This window comes from Melanotaenia boesemani, chromosome 20 (assembly GCF_017639745.1).
Source record: "Melanotaenia boesemani isolate fMelBoe1 chromosome 20, fMelBoe1.pri, whole genome shotgun sequence".
In the NCBI taxonomy this organism is placed as follows: Eukaryota; Metazoa; Chordata; class Actinopteri; order Atheriniformes; family Melanotaeniidae; genus Melanotaenia; species Melanotaenia boesemani.
The window spans coordinates 22,001,941-22,020,950 of record NC_055701.1 but is presented as its reverse complement, the minus strand read 5'-3'; the positions used below and the strand labels follow the sequence as shown (position 1 = coordinate 22,020,950).

Sequence of the window (19,010 nt, the reverse complement as noted above, 5' to 3'; positions counted from 1 at the left end):
GATCTCAAACCTCAGCTTTGGAATTTTGCTTGTTTATTTTTGACATCTCATAGCAGGCCAGGAAAACATACCCATCCATTAAAATGTGCCCCTTTTCTTTTACACAAAAACAAAGTCAAAAAGAAACAGTTTTCACCTTATTAATGAAACTTTCTTCAGTGTCTTACAACAACCACAAGTCCGATTACTGCACAGTGATGTTTTACTTCCATCCCACAAACTGATAAAAAATAAGACCAGTGCCTTAAGAACTCTTGTGAGTGATAAATGCATTTTTTTTTAATCTTTTACAGAATAAAGACATGTATCTTTAAGACAAAAATAATGAAAGAACCAATTGAGTTGTGCCCCCGTGCAGACCAACAACACCTGTGCAGTGTGAAGATGGTGCACAGCCTGGCTTCAGCAGGGCAACATGCACAACACACAAACCCACACTGGCCAACATTTCAGCAACCACACAGCCCAGCAGAGAGAAAACCAAGAATACAGCCAAATAAATCATATAGATAGTCACCAAAGGCAGAGAAATTAAATGAATACACTGGCTACCTGCTTAAATTTAAACTTTTCCTAGTGCAGGAATTAAAAAAAAATCCCCCAAAAAACAAAACAAAACAAAACAAAAACAACAAAACTCCACACTTCCATTTGGCTTAGATGAAGTGGCTGCAGAGAAGCTGTAAATGAGATATGAGATAAGTGTTGTCATGCCCCTGACCCGGAACCCCCCTCCCCTCCCTGCCCCTCCCTCAACAGGACAACTACACTGTGTCTGTGTGAACATACACCAAAAATTATGTACATACTGTGGGGCTTGTGTTGCCTCAGCCCCTTCTAACTGTGCAGCAGTGGACCCATCGCTCCTCTCTGTTTATGTGTGTGTTTATATGTTAAAGAGACAATGTGGGGAGTTTAGAGTGAGGTGAGCAGGTGTGGTCCAGGGCCAGGAAAAGAGCCAATTCAGCCAAGAGACGTATTTAATCATTGCTCAGCACAAAGGAAAAACACTAAGGAGGAGGAGGAGTGCTGAAGAAGAAGAATGAGGGACGATCACAGGGATTTGAGATTGACATCCCCCTTGTGGAGATACGACATCGCTGCTATTTCCTGTTTCCCTTTTTTTTTTTTGTAGTGTGTTTGTAATATTTAAGAACAGATGTTTCATCCCACCTCTTTGGTAATCCGTTGGAGGATTTCTTGAATTAGTGAAGATTTGACTGATCTCAATCTAACATAAAATTTATGCAAATAAACTAACAAACCATATTCTCTGCTGCTGTTGGGAGCTTTGGGATTATAATTTTTTTCTCACACATTTAAAAAACAAAGCACCAGTCATGTGTTATACAGCATTCAGTACGAATATCAGGCTAGTTTCACATTTCCACCCGGAAACACCTCCTGCTCTAAAACCCACACCAGCAGCCCTTCATACTGCTTCTCCCCTGAAGAGCTTCACTTCAGACAGGGCATTACTAACCCTCGTTATTTAATGACCAAAAGAAAAAAATGATTAGGATTTTGAATATATATGAGAACACAAAAAATTAGGAAGAAATCCTTTTTCTTAAAGCTAAACTAATCTTTTTCATTTTTATTACTATCACTAAAAATTTTAACAAGGGAAGGATACATTATTTAAAACAGTTTAACCTACTTTAGCTTTATGCTAATTGCCATAAACATGTTTTCATCTGTTTGAAATAATGGAAAAAGACTACTTGTTATGTTTTGTCACCCTAGAAAAAACATTAATATACAGATAGTGGAGGCCCTGCTCCCTTGGAGCCAGCCATAAGGCATCGCCATGTTTCTGCCTTAGCCTATAATAAACAAACCAAACTCTGCTTCTAGAGAGAGTTTTTCCACATTTTTCATGTTTGTAGGGGGCACTGTAGTGTCTTGTAAATGTTTGTAAGGGGAGAGTGGGACACCATAGAATTTTAGTTATTTGCAATATGAAGCTTCACCACTAGGTATCACTAAATCTTGGACAATATAACCAATGCTGTTTTAACCAGTCGGATGTTTCAGCTTGTTTGACTTCTGGACATTTATCTATCAATTGTATTTTCGTCATTATTATTTTCTTTGTTGTCCAGCTTTTTCATCAACAATTCAAAATGTATTATTACAATATAAATAAATGATCTTTATTTGATTTAGACTTGTGAAGCTAATGGACTGTTTTTTTTTTTTTTTATAATTCAGCTGTAAGGGCTTTTTATTGTTTCACAGGCAATATCATGACGTGGGACTTATTACACCAAAATCATAAAACATGAACATAAACAGGAAAAATTAAGTAGCTTTGGTACCTAAAGCTGAACAAATAAGAATAAAATTAAACAATGACTTATACAAAAATGTATTCTTAAAACAATGTAAAACTACATCTATGTAAAATGAGGAAATGTAACCCAACACACAACCACTGAAGGCAACACATACAAAAAAAACTAGAAAATAAAAAGCAGAAAATATACTGATGTCAGCTGTGAGTCAGACCAAAAATAGCATCGAAATGAGTTATTATCTAAGTAATACAATATTATACTAATATATTTTGTACTGTTAAACAACAGAGCTATGATGTAAGACTGGGAAAGTAAAATTCACGTAAAAGTAAAAAAAATATTAAATACTTTGGTTTCATTTTAGCCTTTGAACCTAACCTGTTTTGTAAAGACTGATATCTGCCATGTTTAGGAGGCTGGTTGCGGATGGTAAGTGATCAGTTTAGCTTGTTGTAGATTTCTCATTGTAGCTACAGTCTGGGATGATTTTAAGGGACCATTTAGAGGAAAATTTGAAGTAAAAACCTATCAGGGAAAGAAGAATCTTTACAGGCAGAATCACCTTTATTCTATGATGTGACATGTTTTTTCTGAGCTGTGTCTTCCTTTAGGAAAAGCCTTCCATCCATATGCTTTTGACTGGTTTCACAAGAATAAAGATTATGCGAATCATCTACCACGGCCTTTACATTCACCAGATTACAAATGAGGAAAATAAATGAAACAAACCTTCTGGCAGACTGCACCAAGATAGAGTGGACCATCATGCAGGAGCATCAGGATTCAGTCTTGTTTAGTGCAATGAGTGAGAATATTGAAAGAAGAAAAAAAAATAATAATAATACTAAAAAAAAAATCAAACAAACAGAAACTCCACTAGTGCATCTTTAAAAATTAATTATGCATGATTTTGGACAGAAACTCTGGGTTTTTTAAATATAGCAAAGAGCTGGTCAGTGTGGGCAGTTGCAGCAAACACCTCTCCCTCCACAGGCACTGTTCAGTCCAAAGTGACAACTTTAATGTCGGCCTTTTGCACATGTACAAGTAGAAGTCTCCAGAAGTAGAACTATACAGCAAAGTGCATGGAAGGAACAGTACAAAAATACCTCTGAATTTATCTCTGCAGCAACACGTTTAGATTTTTTTGTCTTTTTTTCAGATTTCTGATTGAAAAGGTGAAAAGTCGTGTGAGACCAGTATCTGTAAATAAATTAACTACAATGTCATACTTTTACCTAGGCAAGATACATGACTCTTAGAAAGGTGAAGACATCGTTCCAGTATATAGTTTGACCCCCACCCCTCCCCTCCCACTTAGCCACAGCAATCCTCTGTTGTTAGAGCAGAAGGTGACCACACTTAAACAAATATTCAAAATATACAGAACATATGGAAATATATTATATATAGATACGTTTAGAGTAAGGAAGTAATGTTCAGGGCAGTTTGACCGTGTTCTCTGTGTCCACATCTCCCTCTGCTCTTGTTTGAATGGGGATTCATCTTCCAGTATGAACTGTCACTGTCGCTCCTCGACGTCTTCTTAAATGATTTCTGGGAACTCTGAAGGGCTCTGTCGGAAACTATGCAAATAAAAATAAATACTATGAGTCCATCCCAATATCATCAGCATATTTCCATTTCTTATAGAATCTTTTATTTCTAAAATCCGAAAATAGTTCTTCGATCCCTCTTTGTGTGTGTATGTTTTTTTTTTGTTTCGTTTATTTTTTGTGTTTTTATCCCCAAAATACTTTTTTTTCTAAAAAAAGTCGTTCTCGTCAGATGTTGAGAAAAATAGACTTCTTATGAACTCTGCTCTCTCCAGATATAAGACTGCAGTCTCTTCCAGTGGAATGCATGACCGCCTTTTGGCATTGGCATCCTTTGGAGTTTGTGGTAACCCAATCCCAGCTGTAAGCACACTTGCACTGACTCAGGGCTGCTCTCATATCAGTCAGGCCTGTCAACACTAGAGGGCAGGATACACACCTCCAAGCATCCTCACAGAAGGGGTTGAGGGAAGGAGTTAGGGAGAGGGAAGTAGGTGTTTAAGAAAGCCCCAGGTTTGCCTCTCCAGTTGTTTCATACCATTCAAGACTTTGCAAATTCCACAGTGAAATTTCACTATTTTACCTCTATTTTAAGTTGGATTTTGAACCCCTGTATGTTTAGAAGCCCTCTATATGACAGTAGGCCTCCAGACTTGAGAAGAGGATGTAAAGGAACCAGAGACTGAAAAAGAAGGCTGACGTAGCCAGTCTATGTCCCCTGGGCCCACCCAGTTCTCCTCCAATGTGGGCTCGGCGCCGGTAAAGCAGCACTGAGACAGCCAGGAAGGCGAAGATGGTGAAAAGAGTGACAGAGAAGGCCAGTGACCCAGCCTCCACCACAAATGGCTTCCCTTTCATGTGCCAGTAAATGGCTGCCACCGACCAGGCCATGCCGATTCCGAGGAAGACGTTGACAGCATTGCTGCCGGTCACATTCCCTATGGCGGCATCCGCGTAGGTGTCCTGGACAGCTGCTACCTTACTGGCAAAGGTGTCTGTGGAGAGATGAGATAAATTTATTTTATTTTAGTATGATTAAGGAACTTTGTTAAAGTTTTTTTTTACAGGATAGTATCACCAAACCAGTGATCATGATGATTGCATGTACATATCACTTTTGAAGAACTGTTGAACAGATTAAAAAGCACCTGTGTGTTGAAGTTGAAGACATTTAGCTCTGGTTGAATTAACTAAGGGATTAGATTTAGGCAATTAAACTGCTTTGATGCTTTGATAGGGTTGATAATAAAAAAAAAGTTGTGGTTAGAGTGAGGTCTAAAAGCAAAATGGTTAGATTTAAATATGAAAAACCATCTGGTTGGGGTTTGTAATCACTACTCCATGACAAACAACAGGCAACATAAAACATCTGTCTGAGCGAACAAAACATAGACCATCTCTATATTTACATGCTACATTTCTTGCAAAAAGATGTAGGAAAGATTTATATTTGTTATTCCACAAAGTAAACCCAAGTCTGGCAACTTTTTCTGTCTGTTGGGCTAGATGCTTTATTAATGCCACATATGTGACCTTTAATAACTGAAAATGCTGACACAGTCTGAGCTTTCTGTGGCATTTTATTCCCATCGGGTGAAAATGTCAGTTTGAAAGAAATAAGAATATCAACCGTCTTGATGACAAAGCATGTTGACTGTTTAGGTTTGTGAAGTCAGACTTTTTACAAACATTATACGAACAATATAATCCATCAACTGACAAAAAGTTAATAAAGAACAGGCCAGGTTCATTAGATAACAACCATTAAAATATAGAAAATGACATGTCCTAATCAGAAAGTGTCCTCTCTGCTATTCTTGGACTCACCTGGGACTGACGTGCCGAGAGCAACAAAAACCACAGCAGTGACAGAGTCCTTGAGGCCAATGGTGCACCCGAAGTGAGAGGCTAGGTCGCCGATGACGGCCGTGAGCAGGCCGATGATGATGATGGAGACGATGAAACAGGCCCAGCCATTCAGGTAGTCAGTGGGAGGAACGCAAGCAAACAGGACCTTCCAGAAGACAGTGAGGAAGTGCATGACGTAGTCAAAACAGGATGGTAGCCGTTCTTCCCCCGTGTCCTCCTCATCCTCATCTACTTGGAAGAAGGGTAGCCGAAATAAAGTTGGTGATAAGTAGAATGCAATAGGAGATAGCAAGGAGAGGATGGAGGGATAAGACAATATTTGGACAAAGACAAGGAGAGAGGGGTGAAAAAAAAGATGTAAATAAAAAAGGATTAGGAATAAAAAAAAATCGGACAAAGATAGAATGATAGACAATGAAGCAGAAAATTGAGAGAAAGCAGAAGGTATAAAGAGCCATCAAAGAGACAGAAAATAGTTGCAACATAAACATCCACAAATGAGATGCGATGACATAGAAGCGAAGAAAGAGAACAACACTTGCTTAAAATGGCACGCTCACTATTACTCAGCATGTGATGCCATTTGACTTCAGCCTTAGGGTCACTGTTACACACATTCAACTGGAAGTGTGCAATGAATACTTGTCAGAGCCAAAGGCCACAAAAACTACATGCTATTCTTATTCAAGAGATGTGACAAAGTTTTTAGAAAGCTAGAATCGTCACATTCTTTAGTTTACAGTCCAGTTTTCCCTTCGATGTAATGGTTTTATTGCCTGAGTATTATATTAACTGTAGTATTTGAGGAAATAACTTTAAAGGTTAGCTTAGCATAGGTTAAAAACCTTTGGCTCGGTTGGTAACCATCTCACTTTGCACCAAATCCAACTACAATCTGAGTTGGCTTAAGAAGTGTTTAAAGTGGCAAAATCAAAACAGAAAACACGAATACTGAAAGATAATTCATGTTGAAAATAAACATTTTTAGAAAACAAACAAGCTGACATTAAAGCTAGCCCATTAGCAAACTAATCCACTGTTGGTTTTGTTAGCTTAGCGGTGCAAAAAAACCTTAAAGTTTTCTTTCAGTATAAAAATTATTAGAGGGAGGAATTTGAGGGAACTTCAGAGAACATGAAGCAAGGAATTTTGGAAAACAGTTTGGAAAATGAGCTTATTTTGGCCCAAAAAGTAGGGAAACGTGATTTATGTGTTGTGTTGTGCAGGACTAACAAGTGGCCAATACCTCTATTGTCTCCTAGACCAGGGGGTCTGCAACCTGTAGCTCTGGAGCTGCAAGTGGCTCTTTGGACTTTCCATAATGGCTTTTAATACATGGCTAAAAATGCTAAAGAGCTAAATAATGTTTTTAAATATAGATATAGTAACCCATAGTAACCCAGGTTTTTAGCAGTTCTTCAGTATTTTTTAATGGAATAATTGAATTGAATTTCCACAACATTAAGACACTAAAAGTACCAATTGTCATTAGGTTGGAAACTATGTTTTGTTTTAGTTTTTTTAATATAATATTACACAAATATCTACCCCCCATAGAAGAAAGTCTGTCTATAAGCTTTTCTTTATTTTAAAACCTAAAAATAGAAATAAAAATGTTGTTCTTCAAAAATTATAACAAATGTCTTATAGTAGATATTCTTCAAAAATTTTGAGTTTTCATTTATAAAAGGTCATGTAACATTTGAGGTTCTAAACAAGTTTTATTTAGCTGGGCTGAGGGAAAATGGCTCTTTGGATGGTAAAGGCTGCAGACCCCTGGTCTAGACTGCCCTAGGTTCAGTCATCACGCTATCCTTTTCTGCCCCACAGTGTGCAGGAAACTCAGCAAGCAGACAGGGATACTGCCATGATTCAAAGTGTCAGGCCAAGCGAGCTGCATGCATTTTTCAGCCAAGGATGGATTATGAAAAAATAAAGAGCATTGCGAGATTTAATATTTCAGTACTGATGTGACAATCCAAGGTCTTCTAAACAATGTCTATGGATGCAGCTGCACTGCTGAAGATCTGATGCTGCTGCTGCTTGATGTGATGGATGAGGTGTCTGCTGTGTACATTAGATTATGCCAGAACCTTCAGTGCTTTGTTGTCTGAGAAAAATGCACTAATATGAACTTTGAAGGCTGATACTGACAAAGAATTCTGTCAGACTGAAGTCAGTAATGACCACAGGTTGTAGCAGATGATATTTTTCTGTTTTTATATTCAATGATCACGTTTTAATGCAGATTGTCAGGGGCCTTTCCCCTCTTTTTTCATGCCACATGTAGGTCACACATCAACATACAGAGCCAGTTAATGAAGTTTGAAATGTGAAACATTACCTGCACTGACTGTAATGGCCTCCATGAATTGCTCTCTCCAGGAGTTTGTTCCCACCACCAAAGCCAGGTTAGTCTTCTTGATCAGCTTGTCCACTGTACTCTGCATGATATGATACCAATATAAGAGTTAAATCCATTCTATCAATCCATAATTTTTTACAGGTTCTTATGGAGAAATACAAGAGCTTCACCACATGATGGCAGTGCTATCCAGTTCTATGCAACAGAAACACCTGACTGAAACATGATAAACTTCCCACCAGAAACAAACATGGTAGGTATCTCATCTGGATGAGGAGGGCAGATGATGCATATAATCTTCGCTCACCCAGAAATAAATCTATGTTGGTTGGGATGCCACAGAGGAGCAACATTGCCCTGCGGTGATATGCAGCAGTTTTCTGTGCAGGATGGCAGCTGGATCAGCATGCCTGCACAGAAAACACTTCATATAAACAATTAAAATATGCTCCGTTTGAAACGCAACCTCTCTCACCTTAAACTCGTATGATTCTTCAATAATGACTTCCAGCTTGGAGTGCTCCCCCAGCACCGGTTTTCCCATCTCTGCGATCCGCTTGGCTTCCTCCTCGTCTGATGTAAGTTTCCTGTCTGGCACATCTGAACGGATGGGAGCAAAATAAAAAGAAAGCCAGCGATCAAAAGAGGTAGATAACTGTCATGTTGAGCAGCACTTCAGAGCACACAAACAAAACATAGAAGGTTGCATCACTTGTAACATTTATTACTTTCAGGCTTTATAAAGAGATTTATTTAATGTGACGTGTTCAGACAGCATTAGTGAAAAACTGAGATTCATTAGTCACGTTGACTCTAAACACTTTGTCTGCGTCAAACATCTTGGCTGTGTGTCACTTTTGTCATTTAGAAGTTAGACAAACATGCATTTTGTTTTTACTGAGCAAAGGCAAATGCAGTAATTTCTGATTACTGTTGTCTGTTGTTAAAGTATTATACTTTGTAACAAAGGCCTCTAAAATCCTACTAATTCTCTCAAGAATCTTAATGGTATGCAAGCCAAGATATTCACCTCTAGAGGTTTCCACCACCGAAATACAATGCAGCATAAAGTTTATTTCTATATAACAATTTTAATAACTAGCTGTAACTGTGCTGCCATCATTATCTGTCAACATGGCTGTGGAGATTTTTATGTAGAAATTCCTAAATTTGCATAATTGCAAACTTTAACGGGATAAAAAAAATCCCAACTAAGTGGATCCCATATAGGTGGATCTTGAATTGGGAATAAACTTTTTAGATTTAAAAGTACATTTCTTACATTGTCAGTGTATGTGAAAGCCCAAGTCAGTACATCCATCTGCCTATCAGATATGTCTTCTATGGAAATAAGCTTCACAGAGTTCTGGAGTGCACTGCGCACTACAAAGAACCCCATAACATCAATCCAGGGCTGTCGAAGTTTATCAAGAAAGAATGGTTATGTATCCAAAGCCCTCTCATCTTGCTTTTTGTGCGACACCCCCACCGAGCCACCTGGTGCAGAGGCCTTGTCATCTTTTATGAGAGCCCTGCTTCCCAGCCTGCTGCTCTGTCCTGACAACACGCTTATCATTAAATATTAACATTGCTATTAAAGATCACAGCCAAGTTCCCTTGATAGGAGGGCGTGTCTGCAAGCGTGCACACACGGAGGCATGCATAATATACCAGTTCATGAGTTACTGCACGCACAAACACACTTTACAGCTAAATCAATTAGACACCCAAGACAGTGTGTACCATCAAGTCCTGACAGGATTTCTTTTGCTCCTGTTTAAAATTTGATTATCCAGCCATTCCCTTGCTCTGTGCTGCACTACTACATGACACAATTTCCTTGACAAGAAAGGGAACTATAATAACACAATCACACACAGGTAATTAAATTTCTCTTTTCAGAACTACAGGTTTTTTATCTTGACAGTTATCAAGTGTTTGCACATTGCTGTTGACTGGACAGCATAATTTATGGGTTTATGATTAATCAGTCCTCAGATCACTGTGCAAATCCATCATTAACTGAAGGACTGAGCTGCAGAAGAGGATGCAATGTTCCTAACAAAGACAGCTGAAAGAAAAAAACACTGTCTGCATGCAGTTTATCTGCACTGAACCTGTCAAATTATCTACTCCGAAGTGTTTATCAGCAGCAAAGTTAATGACGATTTCTATTTCAAGCTTTCAATTTCAATCCACAGCAAACACAGAAGAGGTAATGTTAGTACAGATGAAAAAAACAAAAACAGGAGGAGGAATGGACAACTTACCATCGGCTAACAGTAAGGCTGTAGAGGAGAGGAGAGAGAGGAAAAAGGAAGAGGAGGATGGAAATAAGGAATGCATAGAGAAAGCAGGAAATGCAATGAGCAATAGAAGTGGAGCTAAGAAATGTAGATAACACAGAAAGCAGGTCAATAGATGGGAGAGAAATGTACTGGCCTCAGAGAATGACTGCAAATTGACCCTGAGGTCAGAATTTATGGCAATCAACATTCGACTGGCTGAGGAAGTGGAAGTCTCAGGGGCGCATTATGGGAAAATGTTTAGTAGAAAGCAACTAAACTGAGGCAAATTTGTTCTCTCCAGGTATATTTCTAACATCGATTGAAGATTTTACAAGAGATAAGTACACATAAACCCCCAATTAACAAACTCTGAATGAAGTGTATGTTCCAAAACACAGTCAAATATTTTTAGTTCCAGTTCTAAATCTGAGTCAAACATCTGCCACATCATTGTCATTATATGAAACTAAAAACTACAATGGGATTGTACTTAAGTAAATTAAATATTAAAATATGATCTAAACACTACAATCATTTGGAGAATATGTTAACCAATACAAAGCATTAACTTTCCTCAAAGAGCGCAATTATATGTCCACATTCAATATTTATACTAAGCATAATAATTTCCTAAAGCATGAATGAATAATTCAAGAGAAGAAAGAAAATGATAACATTTGTTTTTTTCTGAATGGTGTCAGTAGAGCAATAGTCAAAGTAGCAGCAGATCTTTGAAGATGACAATTTGGTGTTGAAATATATGAGACTCAGAGTTTCTACTGTCTGTAGAGGATGACAGGATTTTATTTGGCAGCCTCTGTTAGGGGGTGCTGGCTGCAAATACACAACATCAAAACCTGTGTCAACCTGTCATCAAAAGCTGCCAGCAAGCTCTAAAACCTTGTTAGCATGTGAGGGAGTTTCAGTGTGTGAAGGAGGTCTAAATGCTACTTTTGAGGCTTCTGCAGTCCTAATAAAATGTTGGAACCTTTGTGAATATGTGGGCAGTGCCTGCTAAATATTGTAGCCTTTGGCAATATATCCATCTATCCATTTCTGTACTGCTTAGTCCAATTCAGGGTTGCAGGAAAGGTGGAGCCTATCCCAGCAGTTACTAGGCGAGAGGCAGGGTACACCCTGGACATGTCACCAGGCCATTGCAGCCTTTAGCAATATATATATACAGCCCATGGCACACTTATCCCCGATGCAACAAGCTGAAATGTTTGAGCACCATTGTAAAGATAAATATCAACAACTCTTAAATCTGGATTTTGTAATTTCAGTATGTTGTCCTAGATTAAGTATATGTCCAATACATATATAACATTAGGCCACTAATCCTTTGCTTTTACCGACATGCGAAATCTGTAGCACTATCACAGAAATGCTAGCAATAGCTGCTAAAAGCTAACTTTTCTTGTTAATCTCAAATTTTTAGATGGATATGTTTTCTGTCCTCAAAACTACATGTCATCCACAAATTTGCTACCACTACATCTAATGAGTGGTTTTACAAAGACTTAGTTTCTGTTCTTGTTGAAACAAATGACATGCAAATAAGCATCTGCTGCATATGTGCACAGTTTTCACATGAAAGTCAGATACAAGACACCCATGGTTTTGACTGAATTATCAACTCTGAAATATACTGAATCTGAATCAAACATGGCTGGTAATTTAAATAAAGTGAAAGAAATTTAAAGGATATATGCCAGGGTTATGCTAAGCATAATGAAACTGTGGTATTGGGCTGTACAAATTCAACCACATTACAGCAGTAGGTTGTGATTAATAGATGCACTTCAGTGGTACAGCAGTTAGTTAACAGAAGAGTAATGCACTTCCTCAAACTTTCCTTGTCAGAGATGATAATCTGTAAGATAAAATGCACTGATGTTGACATCTCTCTTACCATTTAGATTGGGCTCTGCCTGATTGTTTATGTATTATGTCACTTCAGTGACACAGCACAACACGCACACATGCCCATGGCAAATACCATAACAAAATGAAATAATAAGAAAAAAATTTGTTTAGAAAGTCACCCAGTGAGAAGGGTAAATCTAGGACAGAGTGTGGAAGCAGCGAGAAAGAGAAAAGCTTTCCCATGGCTTCCAGCCTCAAGGGATTTTTACTGACAGCTCCTCCTTTGACATCTTCATCATCACCTCTTCTTAATTTTGTAAAACAAAAGCAAAATCTTCACACTCCCAAAGGGATTAAAGGATTTGAAGGACAAAGTAAAGTTTTTTAACACCTTCCATGAAAGGAGCGCCTCTTTTGCTTAGACCTCTTTTACAGTAACATAATACTAATTAACCTGTTTGTTTTCAGAGGCAGCTTATCACCATCCTAAATCAAATACAGTCTACTGTTAATCATCATTACTAGCTGAGTACATTAATTGCTGTGGGCGACTTGCTTCATTATCATTAGTACTAGCCGAGCTGTGCTGATCTGAAGCCAAGTGTGGTGTAAAAGCCAGCTGTGGTGAGGCTGAGTCTCTGTATTCCAGTCAGTAATAATGGTATGTCATTTAGTAAAGGCTGGCAAGGGAGCATCTATCACGCAAACCACACAAACACAAGTAAACAGCACATATTAGAAAGTCATAGCTACAAACAAATAGGGACTGTCATTATCTGTCATACCCAATATACAGTTGTTTGTCAATAACTTTTTTAATACCAGTTACATTACAGCATTGACAATTTTGTCACAGACAAAGCCTGTGTCTACAAATGAAATATTTTATTTGACCATTGCTGCAAAATGCATTATGTAAAGATAGTATTCATATCACATTAATATAAAACAGAGAAAAGCAGCTAACTGCAATGTTTCCTAGTAGCACAAACAAAATCAACTGAAAATACTTAAAAAAATAAAAAAATAAAATTAGATGATGACTTAAATTGCAGCGCGACCCCTTGGCTCCACAGTCATACAATACACACATTAGGAGATGTGGCCACCCTGTACCGACTGCATGGCAATGGAGCAACCATAATGCGCTCTGAATAAAATTTAAATGTATTTTGATCTACTGAATGGAAAAAGTAAAGAAACATGTCTTGCGCAATATGGCAGCTGCATCAGTTAGGTGGACTCGACAGGTGGACACATCTCTGTCCTGGGATTACCCAAAGTGTTCCTAGATAATAATTAAAGCAAGCACACAGTATTAGCATTGTTCAGGCAAAACACACTCATGTTTAATGCAATGCCACCTCACCTCATGGGTAAATGTTAATATTGTGTGCCCCCTCAGTAGAAGCCCTGAGTCCATATATCAAGATTAGTTCAAAAGATTCAAACATTTTTCATATCCAGTATGTGACCTCATTTTCTAACTGGCAGCTTAATGGTAGACTATTATAGAGTAATGCCTCTGAAAATCCAAAATCCATAAAATCACTGTTGTGAGGCTTGGTCTAAAGAGCATCTGTGCCAATTTAAGTAAAGAATTGGCAAATAATTTCTGCTTCGTGTCTCTCCCTTCAGCTCATTGCCAAATCAGAAAATGATTATTTGTCGTTTGGTTTAAAAGATGTGCCAACTAATAAACATAAGTCTGTGCCACGAGGCAAAGAAAAAAAAAGAAAGAGTGAACTTTGCAGGTGCTTTATAAAGAAATGCATTTAATGTGAAGGCCTCAGGGATGCAGCAGACATAAGTTAGAACCCACTATGAGGTTTATTTTTCCATTTTCTGTGGATGAATTATTCACCAATACTTTCAGCACAGACATGAGTGTATATACACGTATGAATGCACATGTGCTCAAGCCTCATTACAACACGCTGATAAGAGAACACAACACAAAAATCAAAGACAGATTATCAGACGTGTTTGGGAAGCAGCTGCACACACAGCCAGTCTGGAACGTTGTCATTCTGCCAGCAGTTCTACTGCGATAGGGAAGATTAACCAAAGGGATGTAATTGGCGGGGTGGAGGAGTGTATGTATGTGGTAGAGTAGGGCGTTGTGACTGTTTAACTGTCACCATCATTAAGGTGTTGTTCTGCATTTTCGGCCTCATCAGATATGCGTCGCTACAAAAGAGTGAGTTTCACACATCTGGGCTTCAAGTCACAGCATCAATACAACATTCATAGAAACCTTCTCTCTGCACAGCTCATTAATGCAGAATCATCATTTGACTTATCAGGACTGTTCTTTTTTTTTTTTTTTTTTTTTTTATCAGGACTGTTCTGGTTGTCAAGGCCTGAGGCGGCCTGGGTCTGTGCTGGAAGCGGCATGTAAAGATAGGTGGAGGGAAGTATGGATGTATCAAACAAGGGAGAACCTGATACATGTGTGGAAGAAGAAATGGGGAGATGGCTGCATGGATTAATGGAATAAGAGAAACAAAAACTAATGAAAGAATTTGTGGGAATAAGGAAAGTAAGACGGGAAGGGAAGGACAGCAGAAAAAAATTAAAGGATCAAGGATGGAATATGGAAGAGGTTTAGGAGAACTGGATCTGATTAAGTGGATGGATGAGGACTGGCTGTGATTGTAAGGAGGAAAATGACAAAGATGGAGGAATGGATGATTGGAATTGTGAAAGGGGGAGTGGGTGAACGGGTGAGAAGATGATAGTTTAAGTGTACACAAAAATGTTAAATATGGTGAATGCAAAAGGAAAAATTGAGAAATTGATGAATGGATTTATGTAGAGATTAAGGACTGAACTGGTGGAGGGGATGGAAGAAAATTAGAGGATGTCATAGATGAAGCAAAAATGTGACATACTGCAGGTTGAACATTAAGGAAGGGATTCAGGGGGAGCTACAAATAAAAAGAAAGATGAAAATATAGATATGCTGTATGATGATGTAGGGACTGGTGAAGGAATGAGAAAAGTACTTGAAATATGTAGTGGTAATAAGATGAGAAAGGTACAGTAGGGAATGTGAGTCATGCAGGAATAGTACATGGACTGCACTTAAACAGCGCTATACCTGAGCATGACAAAGTGCTTTATTATGTCCCTTTCAGTATTACACCTACAGCTATCCAACGGGCTGGCAACACAACTCTGTTACTCAAGAACAATTAGACATCAAACTACCAAAGCTGATGTTAATGGGAAGGATGATTCAACCACCAGAGATGCAAACAAAGACAGAATACACAGGGAATACTGAAAAAAATAGGGAAACAGAGGAATGAATGACAGGCAGGGTGGCAGATGGATGCTTGTGGGGATTGAGCAAATGCATATATGGATTAAATCTACTTGCAAGCTTAGTGGTGCAGGAACTGTCTGGTGGATAGAATAGGTAGAAAATGAGAAAAACAGTGAGAAAGATGATTGAGCTATGTGCAGGTAGATGGAAGAATGAATGGGCAGACAGATGGATAGATGAGGAAACAGCAAGCTGTAAGAATGGAACAAAGAAAGCAGGAAGGACTGTAGATTCATAATGGCAAAGAAACAAAGATTTCTTGAAAAGATAAAATACAAATTTGATTGAATAGAGCATTGCCGGCTCAGCATGTGCCTGTTAGCAGTGGACCGAGTGCCTGCAGGGGCATTTGGGTGTCATATGGGACTGGGGATCAGATGCATACATAATGATTCTGTTTTGAAAAGAGAGCAACTACTAGGAGTGAGGAGACCCTTTTCCAGTTAGGTAGGTAATAGTCAAATGTAAAATACAGACAGTAGATGGGGTTTATTTCTTTACTAGAAAGTAGTTCCATTAAATACAGTAAATACTGGGCACATTTCCATGACAGTTGGAGAGAAAAGAGAATTAGTCAGACCAAAATCATAAAAAATCAAAGCTTTCTAAGATGGACTAACACACCCAAATAATGTGGCCCAGACACTCCTGTGCATGCTCTACAGTTCCTGCCCCAAGCTTTGACCAGGTAATTATACATGTGGCCAATAATAAGTTACAGGCTTAGTGTAATACAACCCTCTCATAATTAAACTGCTTTTTGTCTTCTTATTTTATTTGACTTTAGTAATAAGTTCATGTTTGCAGTAAAATCACCACATTTCACATGTCAGCACCAAAACTGAAAATGCTTTATTAATCCTCATAATAATATGCTGAATATCTAGAGTAAACTATATCTAGGCTTTTACTATAATGTCAAAAGTACTGGACTTTTTTATGATTACTTGGTTTGCAGGGATTTCAATGTGAATTCGTGCGTTACACTTCATCTGTTTGCTTGCAGAAAACCCTTAAGGATAATACATAAGGTCAAGACAGTCATAAGAAGATGTAATTACATGCACAGTTAAGTGAAGCTAAGGTTGGAGTACAATCTGGCATTTTAACTGGACCACTCTCTTTGTCCCAGCATACATTGTCATGCAGACTATGTGAGAATTCCAGTCTAGTAAAATGCATAAATGCAGGACTTATTAGATGTTGAACTACTAGAATTTTTTTTTTTTTTGGTTTTGAGAGCTTCACTTTCACAATGTTTTAGTCAGACTAACCTGTTTACATACATCCAGTCTTGGTCTGACAAATACTACAATATTTTTTCTGATTTACACTCTAGCCGAGAGTAACTCTCAGCCAGTGTTTGAATTACACAGGGGCTTTTGGGAGAGCTTTATTTTCAGGCGTGCACTGCAACTTCCCAAGTCACGTGCAGCTGATACAATCAGAAATATCTCATCTAGGGATGGAAAGTTCTTTCAGCAGCAAATGCAATGGTTGCCGCTTGGTTGGCTCACTGCACACAACAAACAAACAATACCGCTGTCCATGGTGCTGAAAGAAACATCAGATCATCTGCATCGTTTGGAAAATTTGATGTATTCAATGAATACATCAAATATATTGTCTCCCCCCATCTCAGGTGAATGTTTTTAGGGAGGCCTAGCTTGCTTTAGCCACCCCTTAATTTGAATCACTGTCCCAGCTGTATGAAAGTGGTCACTAAATGGTGCAACTTTTCTCCTAGTACTCTAATGACAAAGATCCATTAACAGAAACATTAAGAGTGGCAACTAAGTAGCAAAGCAACCAATCACAGCAGGGCTGCAAGCTTAAAACAAATTTCAGCTAAATTATGAAAACTGCTCACTGAAACAAGTTCATGCTTTGCATACCTACTACGATTACATCAGTACACATGCCAATACACACACAAACACACACACAAATGTAGAAACAGACAGGGAAAATAGGAGTGGAAGGTGGAGGACCTGAAAGGACAAGGTGGGTGTATTGATTGATGGCAACATGAAAGCACAGATGGGGAGCTACAACTGGATAAAGCTTATGAATTTTACATAAACATGCAATCACATTCATGTGAGGAGCAACAAACACGCTTGTCCAAGCTGATTCAGCATGTTAAGAAATATTTATCAAACACACTAGGTGGGTCCAGTGATTGGGCTAAATTATTTTAGAACCACATTACAAAACACAGCTGGAGAAGAATATCTAAAAAATGCAAAAGTGGAGCAGGATGCATGTAGGAATCAATAGAATTAAAAATGAAGGGATGCATGAGGTGAAAGACACAGAAAGAAGAGATAAAATGCTCCTGTTGTTTGAGGAGATGGCTATCTTCTAATCTATGGGTGAGTTATCAGTCTTCATGAGAAACACATCTTCCTTAAAGAGGGTTTTTACACTCATAATGTAGGTCTACATCAGTGTTTCTCAACTAGAGGTGCACATATTCTTTGAAGTACTTGGAGACACTCCAGGGGTATTTAAAAAATGTTTCCTACTTAATAGATCTGACCTCAGTTTGTATTATAAAGTGAGTCAGTGCAGGTGATCAGGATGACTACACACATGTGGAAATGTACACGTATGTACATTCAAAATAATTTGTGATTTGTAAATTGTAATGCACATGTAAATGCATCATATAAGATAAATAAATATGTAATGGAACAGAATTAAAAAATAAATGGAAAGTTAAGATAGGTTTAAAAGATTATATAGATACAAATATAAATTAGAAATGTATAATAAAATATAAAATTTATTCAATAAATATCAAGTCAAAAAATATCTAAACATATATCAAATGAACGCTTTTAAAATAAATTTCAATTTTTTTTTATAAATCTGTATAAATTTATATGAATAAAATAAAACATATTTTATTTTATATTTCTGAAATTTTTTTCAACAATGTAGAAATACTGGTCTAGATTATAGGTCAAAAAAACATATGGACAGACGCACTGACTGAGAGAAAACATGCCATGTAGGGCTTCAACCAGACTATCAGAGCACTTTCTGCAATTCAAGGGGGATGTATAAAATAATAACTCTGTGAGTGGCCACCATTTCTAGTCTGCACAGATATTCAACTTGCACAAAATGCACATAGACGCATGCAGAATGTCAGCCTGTGAGATACGACATGACAAAGGCAGATGCTTCATCTGCTTTTATCATCTTTCAATATGCAGACTTTGTAGCGCGTCCATCATGTTAGCATGCTGTATCTATGTCAGTGATGGCGTGGAATCACAGGGAGTTGAAAGGCTGAGTACACACCGTACTTCATCTTCTGAAGCAGCACAGCGACACCGAATGAACTGATAATTTAACTGAATTAAACTTGAGGATTCCTGGTGGAGGTCTTTCACAGCTTGAAAATCATGTTTTTAATCTTGC

General features: G+C 38.0%; 1 protein-coding gene across 1 annotated transcript in view; it reads right to left on the bottom strand.

Moving 5' to 3' along the window:
* Positions 1-3,630: 3,630 nt before the first annotated feature.
* slc8a3 (solute carrier family 8 member 3) overlaps positions 3,631-19,010 on the bottom strand; it is a 112,469-nt gene continuing 97,089 nt past the window's right edge. The window contains exons 4-7 of the mRNA XM_041972806.1: positions 8,566-8,690; positions 8,070-8,169; positions 5,684-5,953; positions 3,631-4,851 (exon numbers count right to left, since the gene is read on the bottom strand). Of these exons, the coding sequence (XP_041828740.1) occupies positions 4,475-4,851; positions 5,684-5,953; positions 8,070-8,169; positions 8,566-8,690 (872 nt within the window). The 3' untranslated portion in view covers positions 3,631-4,474. The remainder of the gene's footprint in view (positions 4,852-5,683; positions 5,954-8,069; positions 8,170-8,565; positions 8,691-19,010) is intronic.